The sequence below is a fragment of the Carassius carassius genome, chromosome 35, assembly GCF_963082965.1.
Source record: "Carassius carassius chromosome 35, fCarCar2.1, whole genome shotgun sequence".
Classification (NCBI taxonomy): Eukaryota; Metazoa; Chordata; class Actinopteri; order Cypriniformes; family Cyprinidae; genus Carassius; species Carassius carassius.
The window spans coordinates 1426999-1442888 of NC_081789.1; the positions used below are offsets into that span (position 1 = coordinate 1426999).

Consider the following 15890-nt stretch of genomic DNA (forward strand, 5'->3'; position numbering starts at 1 on the left):
TCAATGAAACGTGTCTTATTTTGCCCCAAACTCTGTTTTGTGTCATCAGTATGATTTCACCATTAAAAATGGTAGAATAGAATAAACCATAATCTTTTCAAATTGAAAATATAACAATTAATGTGCAATTAATTAATTAATGCATTTATTTATTCATTTATTTATATTTTTGTCAAATAAGGTACTGAAGAACAGAACAAGTGTACTGTATAAATCAAAACACGGATGGAATAATATATAGGTTATATAATGCTTCAAATAAAAATAAAATATTGCAAATGCACTGCAAATGTGAATGCTCTAGACCACAGGAATCAATCTAAATCTAAATTGTTTGTTTAGAGAAAAAAGGTTTTCTCATTTATTTTTCTAGATTCTGTTGTATGATTTGTAATGAATTTTTTTTTAAATAGCAACCTTTTCTAACAATATACAATACAGCTCAAAAGTCTCAAAAGTATTTTTTTAAAGAAAAGAAAAGTTTTATTCAGCAAGGATGTGTTAAATTAAGTTAAGAAGTGATAGCAACGATTTATATTGTTGGAAAAGATTTATATTTTGAATAAATACTTTAATTTTTTTAACTTATATTCATTAAGTATTGCAGTTTCCAAAGAAATGTTTGGCAGCACAACTGTTGATAATTCTGATAATAAATCAGCATATTAGAATGATTTCTGAAGATCATGTGACACTGAAGACTGCAGTAATGATGATGGAAATTCAGCGGAGCATCACAGAAATAAATTACATTTTAAAGGATATTAATATAGAAATCATTAATTTACAACCCGAATTCCGGAAAAATTTGGGACGTTTTTTAAATTTTAATAAAATGAAAACTAAAAGACTTTCAAATCACATGAGCCTATATTTTATTCACAATAGAACATAGATAACATAGCAAATGTTTAAACTGAGAAAGTTTACAATTTTATGCACAAAATGAGCTCATTTCAATTTTGATTTCTGCTACAGGTCTCAAAATAGTTGGGACGGGGCATGTTTACCATGGTGTAGCATCTCCTTTTCTTTTCAAAACAGTTTGAAGACGTCTGGGCATTGAGGCTATGAGTTGCTGGAGTTTTGCTGTTGGAATTTGGTCCCATTCTTGCCTTATATAGATTTCCAGCTGCTGAAGAGTTCGTGGTCGTCTTTGACGTATTTTTCGTTTAATGATGCGCCAAATGTTCTCTATAGGTGAAAGATCTGGACTGCAGGCAGGCCAGGTTAGCACCCGGACTCTTCTACGACGAAGCCATGCAGTTGTTATAGCTGCAGTATGTGGTTTTGCATTGTCCTGCTGAAATAAACAAGGCCTTCCCTGAAATAGACGTTGTTTGGAGGGAAGCATATGTTGCTCTAAAACCTTTATATACCTTTCAGCATTCACAGAGCCTTCCAAAACATGCAAGCTGCCCATACCGTATGCACTTATGCACCCCCATACCATCAGAGATGCTGGCTTTTGAACTGAACGCTGATAACATGCTGGAAGGTCTCCCTCCTCTTTAGCCCGGAGGACACGGCGTCCGTGATTTCCAACAAGAATGTCAAATTTGGACTCGTCTGACCATAAAACACTATTCCACTTTGAAATAGTCCATTTTAAATGAGCCTTGGCCCACAGGACACGACGGCGCTTCTGGACCATGTTCACATATGGCTTCCTTTTTGCATGATAGAGCTTTAGTTGGCATCTGCTGATGGCACGGCGGATTGTGTTTACCGACAGTGGTTTCTGAAAGTATTCCTGGGCCCATTTAGTAATGTCATTGACACAATCATGCCGATGAGTGATGCAGTGTCGTCTGAGAGCCCGAAGACCACGGGCATCCAATAAAGGTCTCCGGCCTTGTCCCTTACGCACAGAGATTTCTCCAGTTCCTCTGAATCTTTTGATGATGTTATGCACTGTAGATGATGAGATTTGCAAAGCCTTTGCAATTTGACGTTGAGGAACATTGTTTTTAAAGTTTTCCACAATTTTTTTACGCAGTCTTTCACAGATTGGAGAGCCTCTGCCCATCTTTACTTCTGAGAGACTCTGCTTCTCTAAGACAAAGCTTTTATAGCTAATCATGTTACAGACCTGATATCAATTAACTTAATTAATCACTAGATGTTCTCCCAGCTGAATCTTTTCAAAACTGCTTGCTTTTTTAGCCATTTGTTGCCCCCGTGCCAACTTTTTTGAGACCTGTAGCAGGCATTAAATTTTAAATGAGCTAATTAAGTGGATAAAAGTGTAAAATTTCTCAGTTTAAACATTTGCTACGTTATCTATGTTCTATTGTGAATAAAATATTGGCTCATGTGATTTGAAATTCCTTTAGTTTTCATTTTATTAAAATGTAAAAAACGTCCCAACTTTTCCGGAATTCGGGTTGTATATTGTAATAACATTTTGCAACATTACTGTATTTTTCTGTATGTTTGATCAAATAAATGCAGCCTTGATGAGCAGAAATAGAAAACATTACAAGTCTTCCTGACCCCAAACCTTTGACTGGTAGAGTAGATAGAGTTGTATATCATCTCACATCCATATCTCTCTCATCCTCGCACTTCTTCCCTCACTGCAGGAGACTTTTTCACTTCCAGCTGAAGGACGTTTTGGCTATAAATTATGAAGCGCAGCTTTGTGGAGGAAAAGACTGAAAGCACATAACTATCTGGATGAATACCAGTTGTGCAATTTCTCCACAGTCTGTCATTGTTTCCCTTGTGCTTGATTATTAGGAAATCATCAGATGAACGAATCCAATGATAATGACATTGATGAAATATTCACTTGTTTAACAAAGAGCCTTTATTTAAATGACATTCTTGGATTAATATGACAGGCATATAAGGCCCTGATGTTCACATAAAAACATACGTTGAGCGGATGGAGATGTTTTTTTAAAGATGTATTTTGGTTATTTTGTGCCTATAGACAATAAGAAAAAGATGCATAATGTAGCTAAACACCATCTAGAAATGCTTTAGAAAAGCTAATGATGAAATACAAGCAGAAATGATCAGAATCCAGCACATTTGGGAAGCTACTGTAAAAAAGTTGAAACAAAATTGAAACAATACTATATTTTATACTGTAAATTGGTGATTGTCACATCATATTTCATTTGTGATTGATTCATTAGACAAGGCATTTGTTATTTAATAGTTTAACCTAACATGACAATACTATTGAGACTTTTTATTTAAACTTTTCCCAATTAAATCGTAAAAAACATTTATCACACACGTCAAAGTAGGCAACTGAAGAAAAATAAGAAAACCTCTCAGGTTACGAATGTAACCATGGTTCCCTTTCAGTCGGGCACTCTCGACGCCACGTCAGTGACCGACGAATATGGGATATCGCTTCGATAGACCAATCTACTTCGAGTGTAAACTAAACGAGCCAATGCACATTGGCATGCAATTATTGCATCCAGCTGGCGCTGATCACTGCGTGAGTATAAGAAGGCAGCAGGTGCAATGCATTCCAGCTTTTCGCTTCGGAGCCGAGCGTTAGTATCGCTATGCTCAACTGTGTCTGCTGTGAACTACGAGTTCAACACGCTCTCGGAAGCTTCGTGTGTTGGCGAGACGGCGCTTCAGCGGCGGGCGTTCCTGTGTCGAGTGGATTGCACACTTCAGGCTGCACTACCCCTGTTGTGTTGCAAGCGGCCAATTCCCCTGTGCGCCTCAGCACTAAAAGAGCATTTCCTAAATAGCAAATTTATCTAAAAGTGCTTCACGGGTGTGTCTTTGTAAAGACGATGGGTCGTCCTTATAAGGATGCCGTTTCACCCGTGCGTTTCTGGGAGCGGTCGTTACCTGGCAACGGGTGATGGTCACGATCGCTGCCTCACGTGTCTGGGCGTCAAGCATGCTGAGGTGGCTTTCGTGGATGAGTCATGTTCTCACTGCAGAAATATGACCATCTCGGAGCTGCGAACCAGGCTCCGCTACCTTCAGGGGGGCGGAGTCCCATTGCGGCGACCACGATCTGGGGCTCGTTCTGGCGGCCGACAGACGAGTACCACTTCCGGCAGTAGGGCGGCTGGTTTGAGGGTCACAGTGGTGGCAAACCCCGCATGGAACCAACCCTCTGGGGACCACCACTCCTCTTGCACCTCCGATGGCGCGCGCTGGTTTTTCAGCGCCCCACCCCAGTACTTTTCTTTCCGGAAGTGTATGAAGAGCTCACCAAGTCGTGGATGGCACCTTTTACTGCCAGAAACCGGCCAGTGGGCTCCTCCTCCCTCATCACCCTCGATGGCGGTGCAGCGAAGGGGTATTCAGGAATCCCTTTCCGGGCCTGTAGGCACTCGTCTGGTCTGACCGGCAGTGCCTATGCGGCTTGCGGGGAAGCTGCTTCCGCCTTACACGCTATGGCGTTATTGCAGGTGCACCAGGCTAAGGCACTGAAGGACCTGCACGAGGGTGGTCACGATCCAGCACTTCTGATTGAAAACTCTGCTCCTGCTTGCACTGGCCTCCATCAAGAGGATAGGGGACCTGCATGCATTTTCGGTCGACGATTCGTGCCTAGAGTTCGGGCCGGCTGACTCCCAGGTAATCCTGAGGCCCTGGCCTGGCTACGTGCCCAAGGTTCCCATTACACCCTTCAAAGACCAAGTGGTGAACCTCCAAGCGCTGCCTAGAGGAGGCAGACCCAGTCCTGGCTTTGCTTTGTCCCGTCCGAGCATTAAGGTGCTACGTAGGACCTCAGACCAGCTCTTTATCTGTTACGGAGTAACCGCTAGGTTCTATAGCCTTCATGTAGAGCCAGTATCCTCCTGTGTTGTCACCTCAAATGGGTAGTGGCACTGAGAGGCTCCGGTTAGTGTCAGCTTGCTTAAACTGCTCCAGAGTGTCCGTACTGTAGACCCTGTTGAGATCCTCCATCACCCTAAGCACCCTAAGGCCTTCATGATGTATCCGTGAGAACCATGGAAGGGTGGGTTCCATATTGAGACCTAAGCGGTACTCGTATGTGTATAGTCCACGGTATAGCCTTAGAGCCTGTGTTTCCCCGGCAGACTTCTGCCATCCCAAGAGGGTTTTTAATCACCTCAAATTTCTCCGTATACTCCTAAACAGATGCTATACGTGTATTTGCCTCCGAGACCTCCTTCCGGAAAGATGGGGCTTCCGCAGGGTCCCGGTTCCAAGCGGACCGGGTACGTTTTCCCAGTGTTATCCAATCTCACTCAGTGAGGTAGTGCTTTGACAATGGTGAGTGTTACCATACGTAACCGAGATGTTCACTGATGGACTGGAGTGCTGTGGATTATTGTGATGTTTTTATCAGACTCTCATTCTGACGGCACCCGTTCACTGCAAAGCATCCATTGATGAGACACTGATGCAATGCTACATTTCTACAAATCTGATGTAGAAACAAATTCATCCTGATCTGGGATGGTGAGCACATTTTCAGCAGATTTCAGATGCATAAACTAGATGTAAGAAGCATTAATCATTGGTTGAATATTTGCATTGTCACTGGACATTCAGTGCCCACATGTTTCCTAATCACTCACTTTCTCAATGCCATTGACCATGCATTCACATTCCAACACTTGTGTGTGTGTGTGTGTGTGCAGGAGGTTCACATCTGGTATACATTTGCTGGTGTTGTTTATCCGGTGGCGGTGCTAAAGTTACCAACCCCCCAACCGTGCCTTTTCTCCTCTCACTGATTCTTTTTCTTTATATTTCACTCTCTCTTTGATCCATATTTTCTCAGGAGTAAAATTCTCTTCTGTTTTGGTGACGTGCCATATAGGTGGTGTATAGTTGTTTAAACAGGCGTTATTGTTCGATGGGACGGTCAGTTTGTTTGCTGGTAAAATGTTGGAATGGTTTCCCACATGCTCAGACCTTTATGGATCGTGCCAGGCAGATAATTAAGACCACGCTGTAAGTGCTTAAAGGTGTGCGAATGAAGTCGAGTTGTTTTAATATTATTAGTCTTGCAAAAGAAACCAAGAAAAAAAAACAACTAGCAGTAGCTCTTCCAAGAACAACAGGCCAGCACGTATATAAACAGTAACAGCTGACCCTGTAACACCAACTATAGATTTATGAGCAATAAACACAAGGTGAATTAATGATATAGTGTTTGACTCATGATGCACAATAGCTGATATTATGCTGATAGACAAATGTGAAGTATATGCCTTTGTTTCATAGTATTCCAGCCTTTTGTGTGTAATATATTTAATCACAGTGAGTCTCTGAAATTAACTCATCAGCCATGTACAGTATACAGTATACTGAACAATACACAAAAATGCTGGGTTAAAAACATCCCAACTTGGGTTATTTGGCAACCCAGTGCTGGGTAAATATTACACAGAACACATCCTGTGTTGTTTTATTTAGTTACAGTTAACTGTAATAACCCTGACTGCGATAAACTGAATCTACCTGTCACAAATTCTCCACATAATGAAGTCCAAATATATCTCACTACGATGAATGGTAAACGTGTCAGTTCATAAAGTAATCAGCTGTTTGTCCACATTGCAGTGGTACACTTTCAGAGCCAATCTAAAGAGATATTACAGTCATGAGTTTTGTCCAATGAGGTTTTGAAGTGGGCGGGGCTTCCAGTACAGTGACACAGAAAAAATTAAGTAAACAACAACATTCTGTGCTATCACGGTTTGCAAATTCCATCATGTTTTCCTTGAATTCTTTGTGCATGTTTCTTACCAAATATTTTAGTTTACCTGCCAATATATGACAAAAATATGAGAAAAGATGGACATGATCATCTTAAAGGAATACTTCACCAAAAATGGATGCTCTGCAGTGAATGGGTGCCGTCAGAATGAGAGTCCAAACAGCTGATAAAAAACATCACAATAATCCACAGCACTCCAGTCCATCAGTGAACATCTGGAGAAGACAAAAGATGAAACACATCCAGCATTAAGATGTTTTTAACTTCACCGTAAAAAATAAACCAGTGCTTCCTGCCAAAATATGAGACCGTGCTTTACAAACACAAAGCCTCATCGTCTCATCAAGAGTGACTTGTCCTGTCAGTTAGGATGATCAGCTAGAGGTTTTAAAGTAGCATGGTTTTTCTGAAGGCTGTTTTTGTGCGTTTTGCCCATTAAGATGTGCTCTTTAATGGAGCTGCACAGAGCACTCATTCATTGTGGTAATGTGGTAAATATAGTTCAGGGAAACGCTGTGACAGCGAAGCTCAAATAAACAGCTGATTTAGCTCAGCAGGGCTTGTATTATTTAAATCTGGGTATATTTAGCAGCAGAGCGGCCTAGCATTAGTGTTAGAGAGACTAGCAAAGACCCAGATCGGTCTTTCTCAAAGTTATGAGAAAGTAACTTACAGTAACGTCAATAGAAAATTTGTTAACAATGTTGAAAACAGTTGTGCTGCACAATATTATTGTGGAAATGGTTGCATATATATATATATATTTTTTTTTTTTTTTCAGGATTTACAAGTTTAAAAGAATAGCATTTATTGGATTATGTATAATATGCAACCAGACTCAAAAGCTTAAAAAAAAAGTGGTGTTTCTGTAGGTAACATCGAACTGTCTACCCATAACCACTGGATTACAACCACTGGAAATGAAACATGCACTTCCTGTAACTCTTTTTTATGATAAACATCCGTCATCATGTGTTCAGGAAAAGGAGGATGAAGAAGAAGACAAGATAAGTGAGAAAGTGGAGCTTGAGGATGAGCTGCTGTTCGAAGACTTCGAGCTGGGCGATGAAGACTGTGAGCTTCCTGTGGAGGAGGAAGTGGACGTAGAGGATGGAGAACTTGAGGAGGCAGACGTCGAAGAAAGTACCAAAATGAAGATCCTGCGGCAAATAGCAGACGTGGCGTCCAAACTCAAAGAAATCATTGGCAATCTGATTACCACAGCAGGAAAAGTAGTCGTAACCATATTATTGGGCCTCACAGGTAGGTCGTGTTGAGACAGACATCACTCACCACACAGGATCAATAATCATTCATTTATCAACTGAAGATGAAAACAAGATCAAGTGTGTTGTTATATCCCAAAGATCAAACAAAAATAAATACAACATAATGCACAGTTAAAGGAAAAGTTCAGGCAAAAGTTTACTCATCCTCAGATCATCCCAGATCAGGATGAGTTTGTTTCTTCATCAGGTTTGTAGAAATGTAGCACTGCATCAGTGTCTCATCAATGGATGCTCTGCAGTGAATGGGTGCCGTCAGAATGAGAGTCTGATAAAAACATCACAATAATCCACAGCACTCCAGTCCATCAATGAACATCTGGAGAAGACAAAAGATGAAACACATCCAGCATTAAGATGATTTTAACTCAAACACAGAGTCTATAATCCATAATAACACTTCCTCCAGTGAAAAAGTGCATCTGCTGTTGTCTCTCACAGATTTGTTTAGAGCTGTTTAAACGCTGCTTGATCTGTGCAGATTTCTCTCCTGATTCAGAACAGAACACTTTTTCACTGGAGGAAGTGTTATTATGGATTATAGACTCTATGTGGATTATTGTGTTGTTTTTATCAGCTGTTTCGACTCTGATTCTGACGTTTGTTTTTGATTAAACCATTCCTTTAAGGGGCAAAAAATATAGTAATTTCAATAGGAATCCAAATAATTGAGAAAGATTTACCCTTGCATGCCCGGACTTGAATCATACATTGCTTTGGTATTGAAAATTAACATTGGTCGTTTTTTGCACACAAATTTTTTCCGAAATTCCTCTGCACTTTTATGCTCTTGAAATGACGTTCTCTCAATGTGTCCTTGTTCCAGGTATGATGCTGCCGTCTCTGACCTCCACTGTGTACTTCTTCACCTTCCTGGGCCTGTGCACCTGGTGGTCTTTCTGCCGCAGGTTCGACCCGCTCCTCTTCAGCTGTCTGTGTGTCCTGATGGCCATCTTCAGTGCCGGACACCTCATCATGCTCTATCTCTACCAGTTCCAGTTCCTCCAGGAGGCCGTTCCTCCTGGAAACACTTACGCCAGGTGAGACCAGTGTCCCTCTCTGTTCTTTTCTTGCTGACCAAAACTCTTCTCTACTGAGTGAACATGTTCATTTTCACCTTTAGTCTACACTGCTTCTCTGTGTGTGAAGTTCAAAATCACTCTCAAGGACCTTTTCCTGGACTGTCCCCAGCTGGTGGAATGACCTCCCAATCTCAATTCGTACAGCTGAGTCTTTACTCATTTTCAAGAAACAGCTAAAGACTCATCTTTTTCGCCTGCACTTAACCAACTAACACTAGCACTTTTCCTTTTCTTGTCTTTTAATTAAAAAAAAAAAAAAAACCCTACCTATGCGTTCTATATTAGACTAACTGAGACTTGTCATGGCACTTGTATACTGTTGTTGTTCTCTTGTTGACCTGACTGCTTCTATTCTCATTTGTAAGTCGCTTTGGATAAAAGCGTCTGCTAAATGATTAAATGTAAATGTCCTGAAAATGGTCTGTTGAGTTCCTGGTTCCTCCCTGATTTGAGTCCGGAAACATCACACCTCTTACCAGAACAGGAAGTTGCATGTTTCTGGGGGCAGGGTTTATGCTAATTTTAGGATTTGTGATGTCACTAACCCAGGAAGTAACTCGCTGTAGTCTATAGCAGACGTTTGTTGTAGGCCTTAAAAGTGGAATCTGTAAAAGACCATTTCATCGGGCATCGTAACTTTGCACATGTTGTTTCTGCTAAAACAGCAACATTTTAACATTAAAAAAGTGAAATCATAACCTATGATCCCTTTAAAATATTTTTATTGAATAATTTTTTTTCTGAAAAATCTTTATGATTTTTTTCTTTTCTTTTCTTATTTATTTATTTACGATTTTTTAAGATTTTCACACATCTTTAAAAAGTTAACCTACACTATTTTTCTTATTAATGTAACAGCATAATAATAATAATAATAATAAAAATAATAACAAACATGTAATTAAATAAATATGTTCCTAAAAAATATTAATAAAATGTAAAAACAGCAACAATAACTATAAGGAAATAATCATTTTAATCACTGTAAAAATAAAAATAAACGTATAAATGTTAATTATTGCTGTTGTTATTTTTTATTATTATTACTACAGTACATGTAATGAAATAAATTAACTTCTAAAAATGCATTGTTAAAATTTAGCAAAGAGTGCAAAATTACAGCCAGTTACAGTTTTTAACACTATGAAATAAAAAGAAAAAAAATATGTGTATTATTATTATTATTATTATTATTATTATTATTATTATTATGCGTAATGAAATAAATAAGTTTGCTTTAGAGGCAAGTGTCGCCCCAAAAGCATGACTGACATAAAATCCAAGCAGCAGAAAACAGCTTGAAGTCTTGTAGGTCTGAAAGCCTCTCTCCTGCGTCGGCTGTTTGTGTGGGTTTGCTCTGTTACGGTACATTTGTAGCAGCTCAACAAGATTTCAAAATGGTAAAACCATAACCAAACGCTACAAATAAACAATCATCCTGACCTCTGAAAGAAGCCAGTTTTAAAATTGTTACTCCGCTCATTTGGGGCAAATCCACATCCTGAAACCTCAAACGCATTCAGAGCCTCTATAAAAGACACGATACTACACACACGTCTGAAACCGAGCTCAGAAAACACAGCGAGGGCCAAGCCAAACACACACACGTGAAAAAATAAAAACCCTGTTACCTTCAGAAACACAATGTGTGGGAGTGGCGAACGTGCAGAGAAAGCAAAAAACAAGCGTAGAAATGTGCTTTACTAAACCCCTTCATTCAGCCACAGAGAATTAAGTGTTTTTTTTCAGGATTTAGCGGTTTCTTCCTCAAACAAAACCTGAGAAACACTCTCTTAGAAAAGCATTAGGCTCTGAGACTAAAACAAAGAGCTTTTCTCTGATAATCACATAAACAGCACAATCAGAAGCAGCTCTGTGGTGATGACACGCTTGATTGCACACTAGCTGAGCTCTAAATATGTGGAAATGCCAGGGAAGAGTCTATTTTGGGTGAAAAAAAAAATGCTAATTTAGCAAACCCAGAGATCGAAAGCAAATGCTTCTCTGTTGGTTTGACATCTCTATCCTTTGAGAGGTTCAGATCTTTAGAGGATATGCGTGTCAGATTTTTTTAGATCAAAATGAGAAACAGGAGACTTTTGTAAAGGTTTGCTGAATATGTCTGATTTGTCTTTATGCTCTGATGTCCTCATGGCACCTTTTTCTACTTAACAGTGAGTTTATTATGAATTGGCCGCATTATAAACAGTAACTCTATCCAGCAACATGTCGTTATTTTCAGCCGTGGTATTAGGACTTGGACGTCATGCTCTGGGTTTGGATGAATTGCGAAAGGCCAAATATTCTGACTTCATATTTTCTATAAAAACCAAGGAGCATGCAGGGGTTTGGCTGCGAGAAGTTACCATTTTATTGATTTCATCAGCTAAGTGTGAAGTACATTGCATTCAGGTTGCATTAAAAAAAAAAGCCATGTGTTCGTTCTGAATGGAGGCGATGCTTCAGATTATTTTTCATTTCAAATAGAATTGAAGTTGGAAGTGTTGGGCTGTGCTTCTGTTTTCTCTTTGCTCATCCCATTTATATCCTTTTTAACTTTTATTCCCTGTAAAAGGCACAGACTGTTGTTTTTGTTCCCTGGGCGTCTGGTTTTGGTTCCACTGAAAGAGAGAAAGAAAAAATAGATAGATATAAACACAAGCATAACCTTAGCATTAGAATTTTTTTATTTGGTGATAAACTTAATCATTCCAGTTTCATATCTTTTATATATCTTTTATTATTATTTGAATATATGCATTGAACTTTTCAAAAATATGGTATGGTATTTTTTTACATGATGGTGAAATATCATCGTTTTTGTTCACCAAGGCTGCATTTATTTGATCTAAAATACATAATATAACATTTGCATTGTGAAATATTATTACAATTTTAGATAACTGTTTTGTTATTTTAAGTCTTCAGTGTCACTTGATTCTTCAGAAATCATTCTGATTTATTACAGTTGTGCTTCTTAGTATTTTTAAAATCTCTGATACTATTTTCAGAATTCTTTGATCCATATAAAAAGTTAAGAACAGCATTTATTATAAATAGAAATGTTTTCTAACAACGTAAGTCTTTGCTATCACTTTTTTAAATACGTTAACATCTTTTATTCTTTTTTTAAATAAAAAGAAAAAGAAAGAAGAAAAAATGACTGACTATAGTCTGAACGTTTTAATGGTAGTGTTACAAAAGATTTTCAATAAATGCTGTTCTTTTTTTTTTACTTTTTATTCATCTGATGCTAAAAATTCAGCTTTGCATCAAAGGAATAAATTACAGTTTAAAGCATAATAAAATAGAAAACAGCTATTTTAAATTGTAATAATATTTCACAATATTTCTGTATTTTTTTATCAAATAAATGCAGCCTTTAAAAAACATAAAAAGTCCTACTGATCCTGATCTTCTGCACATCAGTGTCTATGTTAGTCATAATATCAGATAGCTTCACTGTAACATGTTGGAATGTAATGGATGGGTTTATGAATGAATGTTATTTTCTCATCTTTTCCTCAGTCTGTTTGGCATCTCTCCTGTGGTTCAGACGGACTGCTCTAACACCTGGATGTTCAGAGTCAACCCTGATCTGGAGTGGCATCACTTTGTCAATCCCATCATGCTCTTGGTGCTGTATTACACTCTGGCCACGCTCATCCGCCTTTGGCTTCAGGAGTCAGAAGACATGGTCAGACTACAGTCTTCCTGCTCATCTGATTACAGAAGTCAAATAAGATTTGAACAGCGAACATCTAAATGTTTTTGTGAAGTTGTTATACTCCTCTGTGATTAAGTGTTAATCCAATGCGATGATATTAAAAAGCATATTCAGGAAAAAGAAAACAGTGACCAGAGCACAACATGAGGGTTTAAGAATTGTGTTTTTTTTAAACTAGTATCCAGATGATGCAGTATTAAACTGAGTATAATGGGATGTATATGTGATTGTGGTTCATCGGCAGGTCAAAGAGAACGAGGGAGAGACTGAGGAACGAAAGGAAACAGAATCTTCTGAGAGCAATATGACCGTTTACACTGCAGAGAAGAAGAGGCAGCTGTGGCGAATGGCTCATTATCGCACAGATGAGAGACACGTAGGACCCCCGATATTTCAGGAGGCAAAAATATTCAGCCGAAACAGCAATTTTCAGTTGAAATAAAACATTTTGTAAACATCATGTCACATGTACTTCGGGAAATCCAAAGAAGGCTTGATCCCACTTGATAGACGTCAAATATAGATGTAGGGGGGGTCAGATAGAAAGAAGTCTAACCTATGCATTATATGGAGATTTACGTGTAAATATGAATATTAATATATGCATATATTTCTAAATTAACATAGTGATAAATATTATCTTTAATAATAATACATTTTATTTAGTAAAGCACCTTTAAAAGAGTACTTTCTCAAAGCGCATAACAACACAAGCAAACACAACAATACAGAGTAATACACAAAAATAGTGAATAACAATAAAACGTTTTAAGACGAGATTTAAAAAATGTTGCCCGATCACCCCCAGAACGCAGACGTGTTTTAGGAAAGAGCAAAGAAGCATAACTTCTGTTATGGAACAAATCAAACACAAGAAATTTTCAGACATCCACAACTTCATCTCAGATAGACAGTCTGAGAGATGGGAAATAATCACGTATTGGCCCGGATTAGAGTGGATAAAATGGTAGTTCAGTTCGAGAGATCTTAACAACTGCCCAAGAGGAAACATATAAATGCTGAAAAGCAAGGGACCAAGTATTGAGCCCTGAGGGACACCAAGGCTGTCTCAGAAGTGTGTAGTTTCCGTTAATAACTATGCACTTATTCAAGATATTTTCTTTGTATATGTTTGTGTAGCAGACATGCATGCACTTACCATATATTTTCTATGATTTGTTTCAAGATGTGATTTGTAGATAAATAGTCATTCCTTCTGCATTTTCAGCTGCTCACCACACAAGACAGCTACAGCACACCTGAGGTCTGTGTTTCAGATCGACTGTCATTAATGAGCATCATAGATGAAAACAAGAGCCTGTCAGGAAACACTGTGGCTTTACTCTGTCCCAGGTATTGATGGAAACATCAAACAGAGCCTCGCTGGACCTCACCAACGGACCGACGTCTGTGGAGATCTACTCAAGCCCTCTTTACAGACCCGGCCGACCCGAGACTGATCCGCGTAAGTCAGTCAAATATCATGGTATTTGAAAAAATATATATATAATTTTTGTTTTTTACTTTATATATTCATACATGTATAATGTGGAGAGAGAATTATATATTTATGGATTTAAAATATTATTTTGCTATTTTACTAATTGATATGTCCCTAATTATAATAAATCTATCTGGTTAAAAAAAAAAAAAAAAAATTTTTAACAAAAATACTGATTTAGATTTAGGTGCAAGTTAATATGTAGTGAAATAGGATGTTTTTCCACTCACACTATTCCCATAAACATCCCTATATTCCATATATATTTTCCATAGATTTCAGGAAGTTTGGTTTTTTTTGGTTCTTGGAAATGCAGTCTGTTTTTTCCAGATACACACATGTAAAGCCTCCATTCATGCTCGAGGGCAAAGATATTAGATGATTCACAGAATCCGTCCTTGGTGTTTGCTTAAAATACATGCTGCTTTTCCAGAGAAAGTGGACTGCGGTGTTTATGAGATTGACTCGGTGTATGTCGAGCTTCCCGAGGTTCAGCCGTTCAGTGTTGTTCGTGTGAACACGGCGGTCAAGGCCTTCAGGTTCGTCATGAAGCAGAGCTACATCTGTGCTCTCATCGCCATGATGGTGAGTCTGTGCGAATCACGTTCATTTAAAGACATCATTTGAGGTCTTGTGTGGAAAGGCATTGTTTCTTCTCCTGACCGTCCATCCAAGGCTTGGAGCATCACGTATGTGAGCTGGCTGACCTTCATCTTCCTCATCTGGTCCTGTGTTCTGTGGATGGTGAGGGACCGGAGGAAATACTCCATGATCACCTCTCCATTCATGGTGTTTTATGGGAACCTGCTCATCATCCTGCAGTACATCTGGAGCTTCGAGTCACTGCAGCCGGTTCCTGGACTCTTCCTGAAGAAAGAAGTGCCTTTCCGGGAACTGGGATCGAAAGTAAGAACAGATCACGTACTGCATTTGTGTCTACTAGAGCCGGTGTGATGAATGATATGATACGTTCTGGACATTTTTATTCGATGTGGATTAATCACACAGCAGAAATAAAGAAATACAGTCAAATACCTATCGAAACAGAAAGTAAAACTGAAGACCTTCATGACAACCCGTCAAAATAAAAGTCTGGTTTAACTTGAAGAAATTATGACAGAAATATATCTCTTTTGTATACTAAAATATAATTCTCAAAATACTTGTAGTAGTAATAATTAATAATAGTAATATTTTAAGGAATATCATATAACCAAGATATTTGTTCATCCATGTTTTAATTTAAACAGTTCTGTTGTGCAGCATCTTATTAAACAAAAAGATAAAAAAACGCAATATTTTGTTTGAAATTATTCGTAATGTTTTCATTTAATTCCTTTTTTATATATAATTGTTTAAAGTTTTATTAATCCATTTCATTTTTGATGATGAATTTGTGTTAACAATTATGTAACTCATAAAACACAAAAAGTCCAGAAAAATAAAATAAAATAAAATGAAAAACACAGAATGCAGGGGAAAATAAATATCCTTCTCCATTAATATTACAAAGTAAATAAATAAATGATAAGATACGATGATCTGATTGGCTGTGACTTATTAGGACACAGTGTAATACTTGTTTGAGTTGTTTATTGTGATTGTT

General features: G+C 38.2%; 1 protein-coding gene across 1 annotated transcript in view; it reads left to right on the forward strand.

Moving 5' to 3' along the window:
* Positions 1–15890, forward strand: part of LOC132115610 (piezo-type mechanosensitive ion channel component 2-like) — a 130675-nt gene that overhangs the window by 62515 nt on the left and 52270 nt on the right. Inside the window, exons 6-13 of the mRNA XM_059524026.1 lie at positions 7669–7951; positions 8801–9014; positions 12585–12753; positions 13028–13159; positions 14012–14047; positions 14137–14248; positions 14718–14869; positions 14960–15190. Of these exons, the coding sequence (XP_059380009.1) occupies positions 7669–7951; positions 8801–9014; positions 12585–12753; positions 13028–13159; positions 14012–14047; positions 14137–14248; positions 14718–14869; positions 14960–15190 (1329 nt within the window). The remainder of the gene's footprint in view (positions 1–7668; positions 7952–8800; positions 9015–12584; positions 12754–13027; positions 13160–14011; positions 14048–14136; positions 14249–14717; positions 14870–14959; positions 15191–15890) is intronic.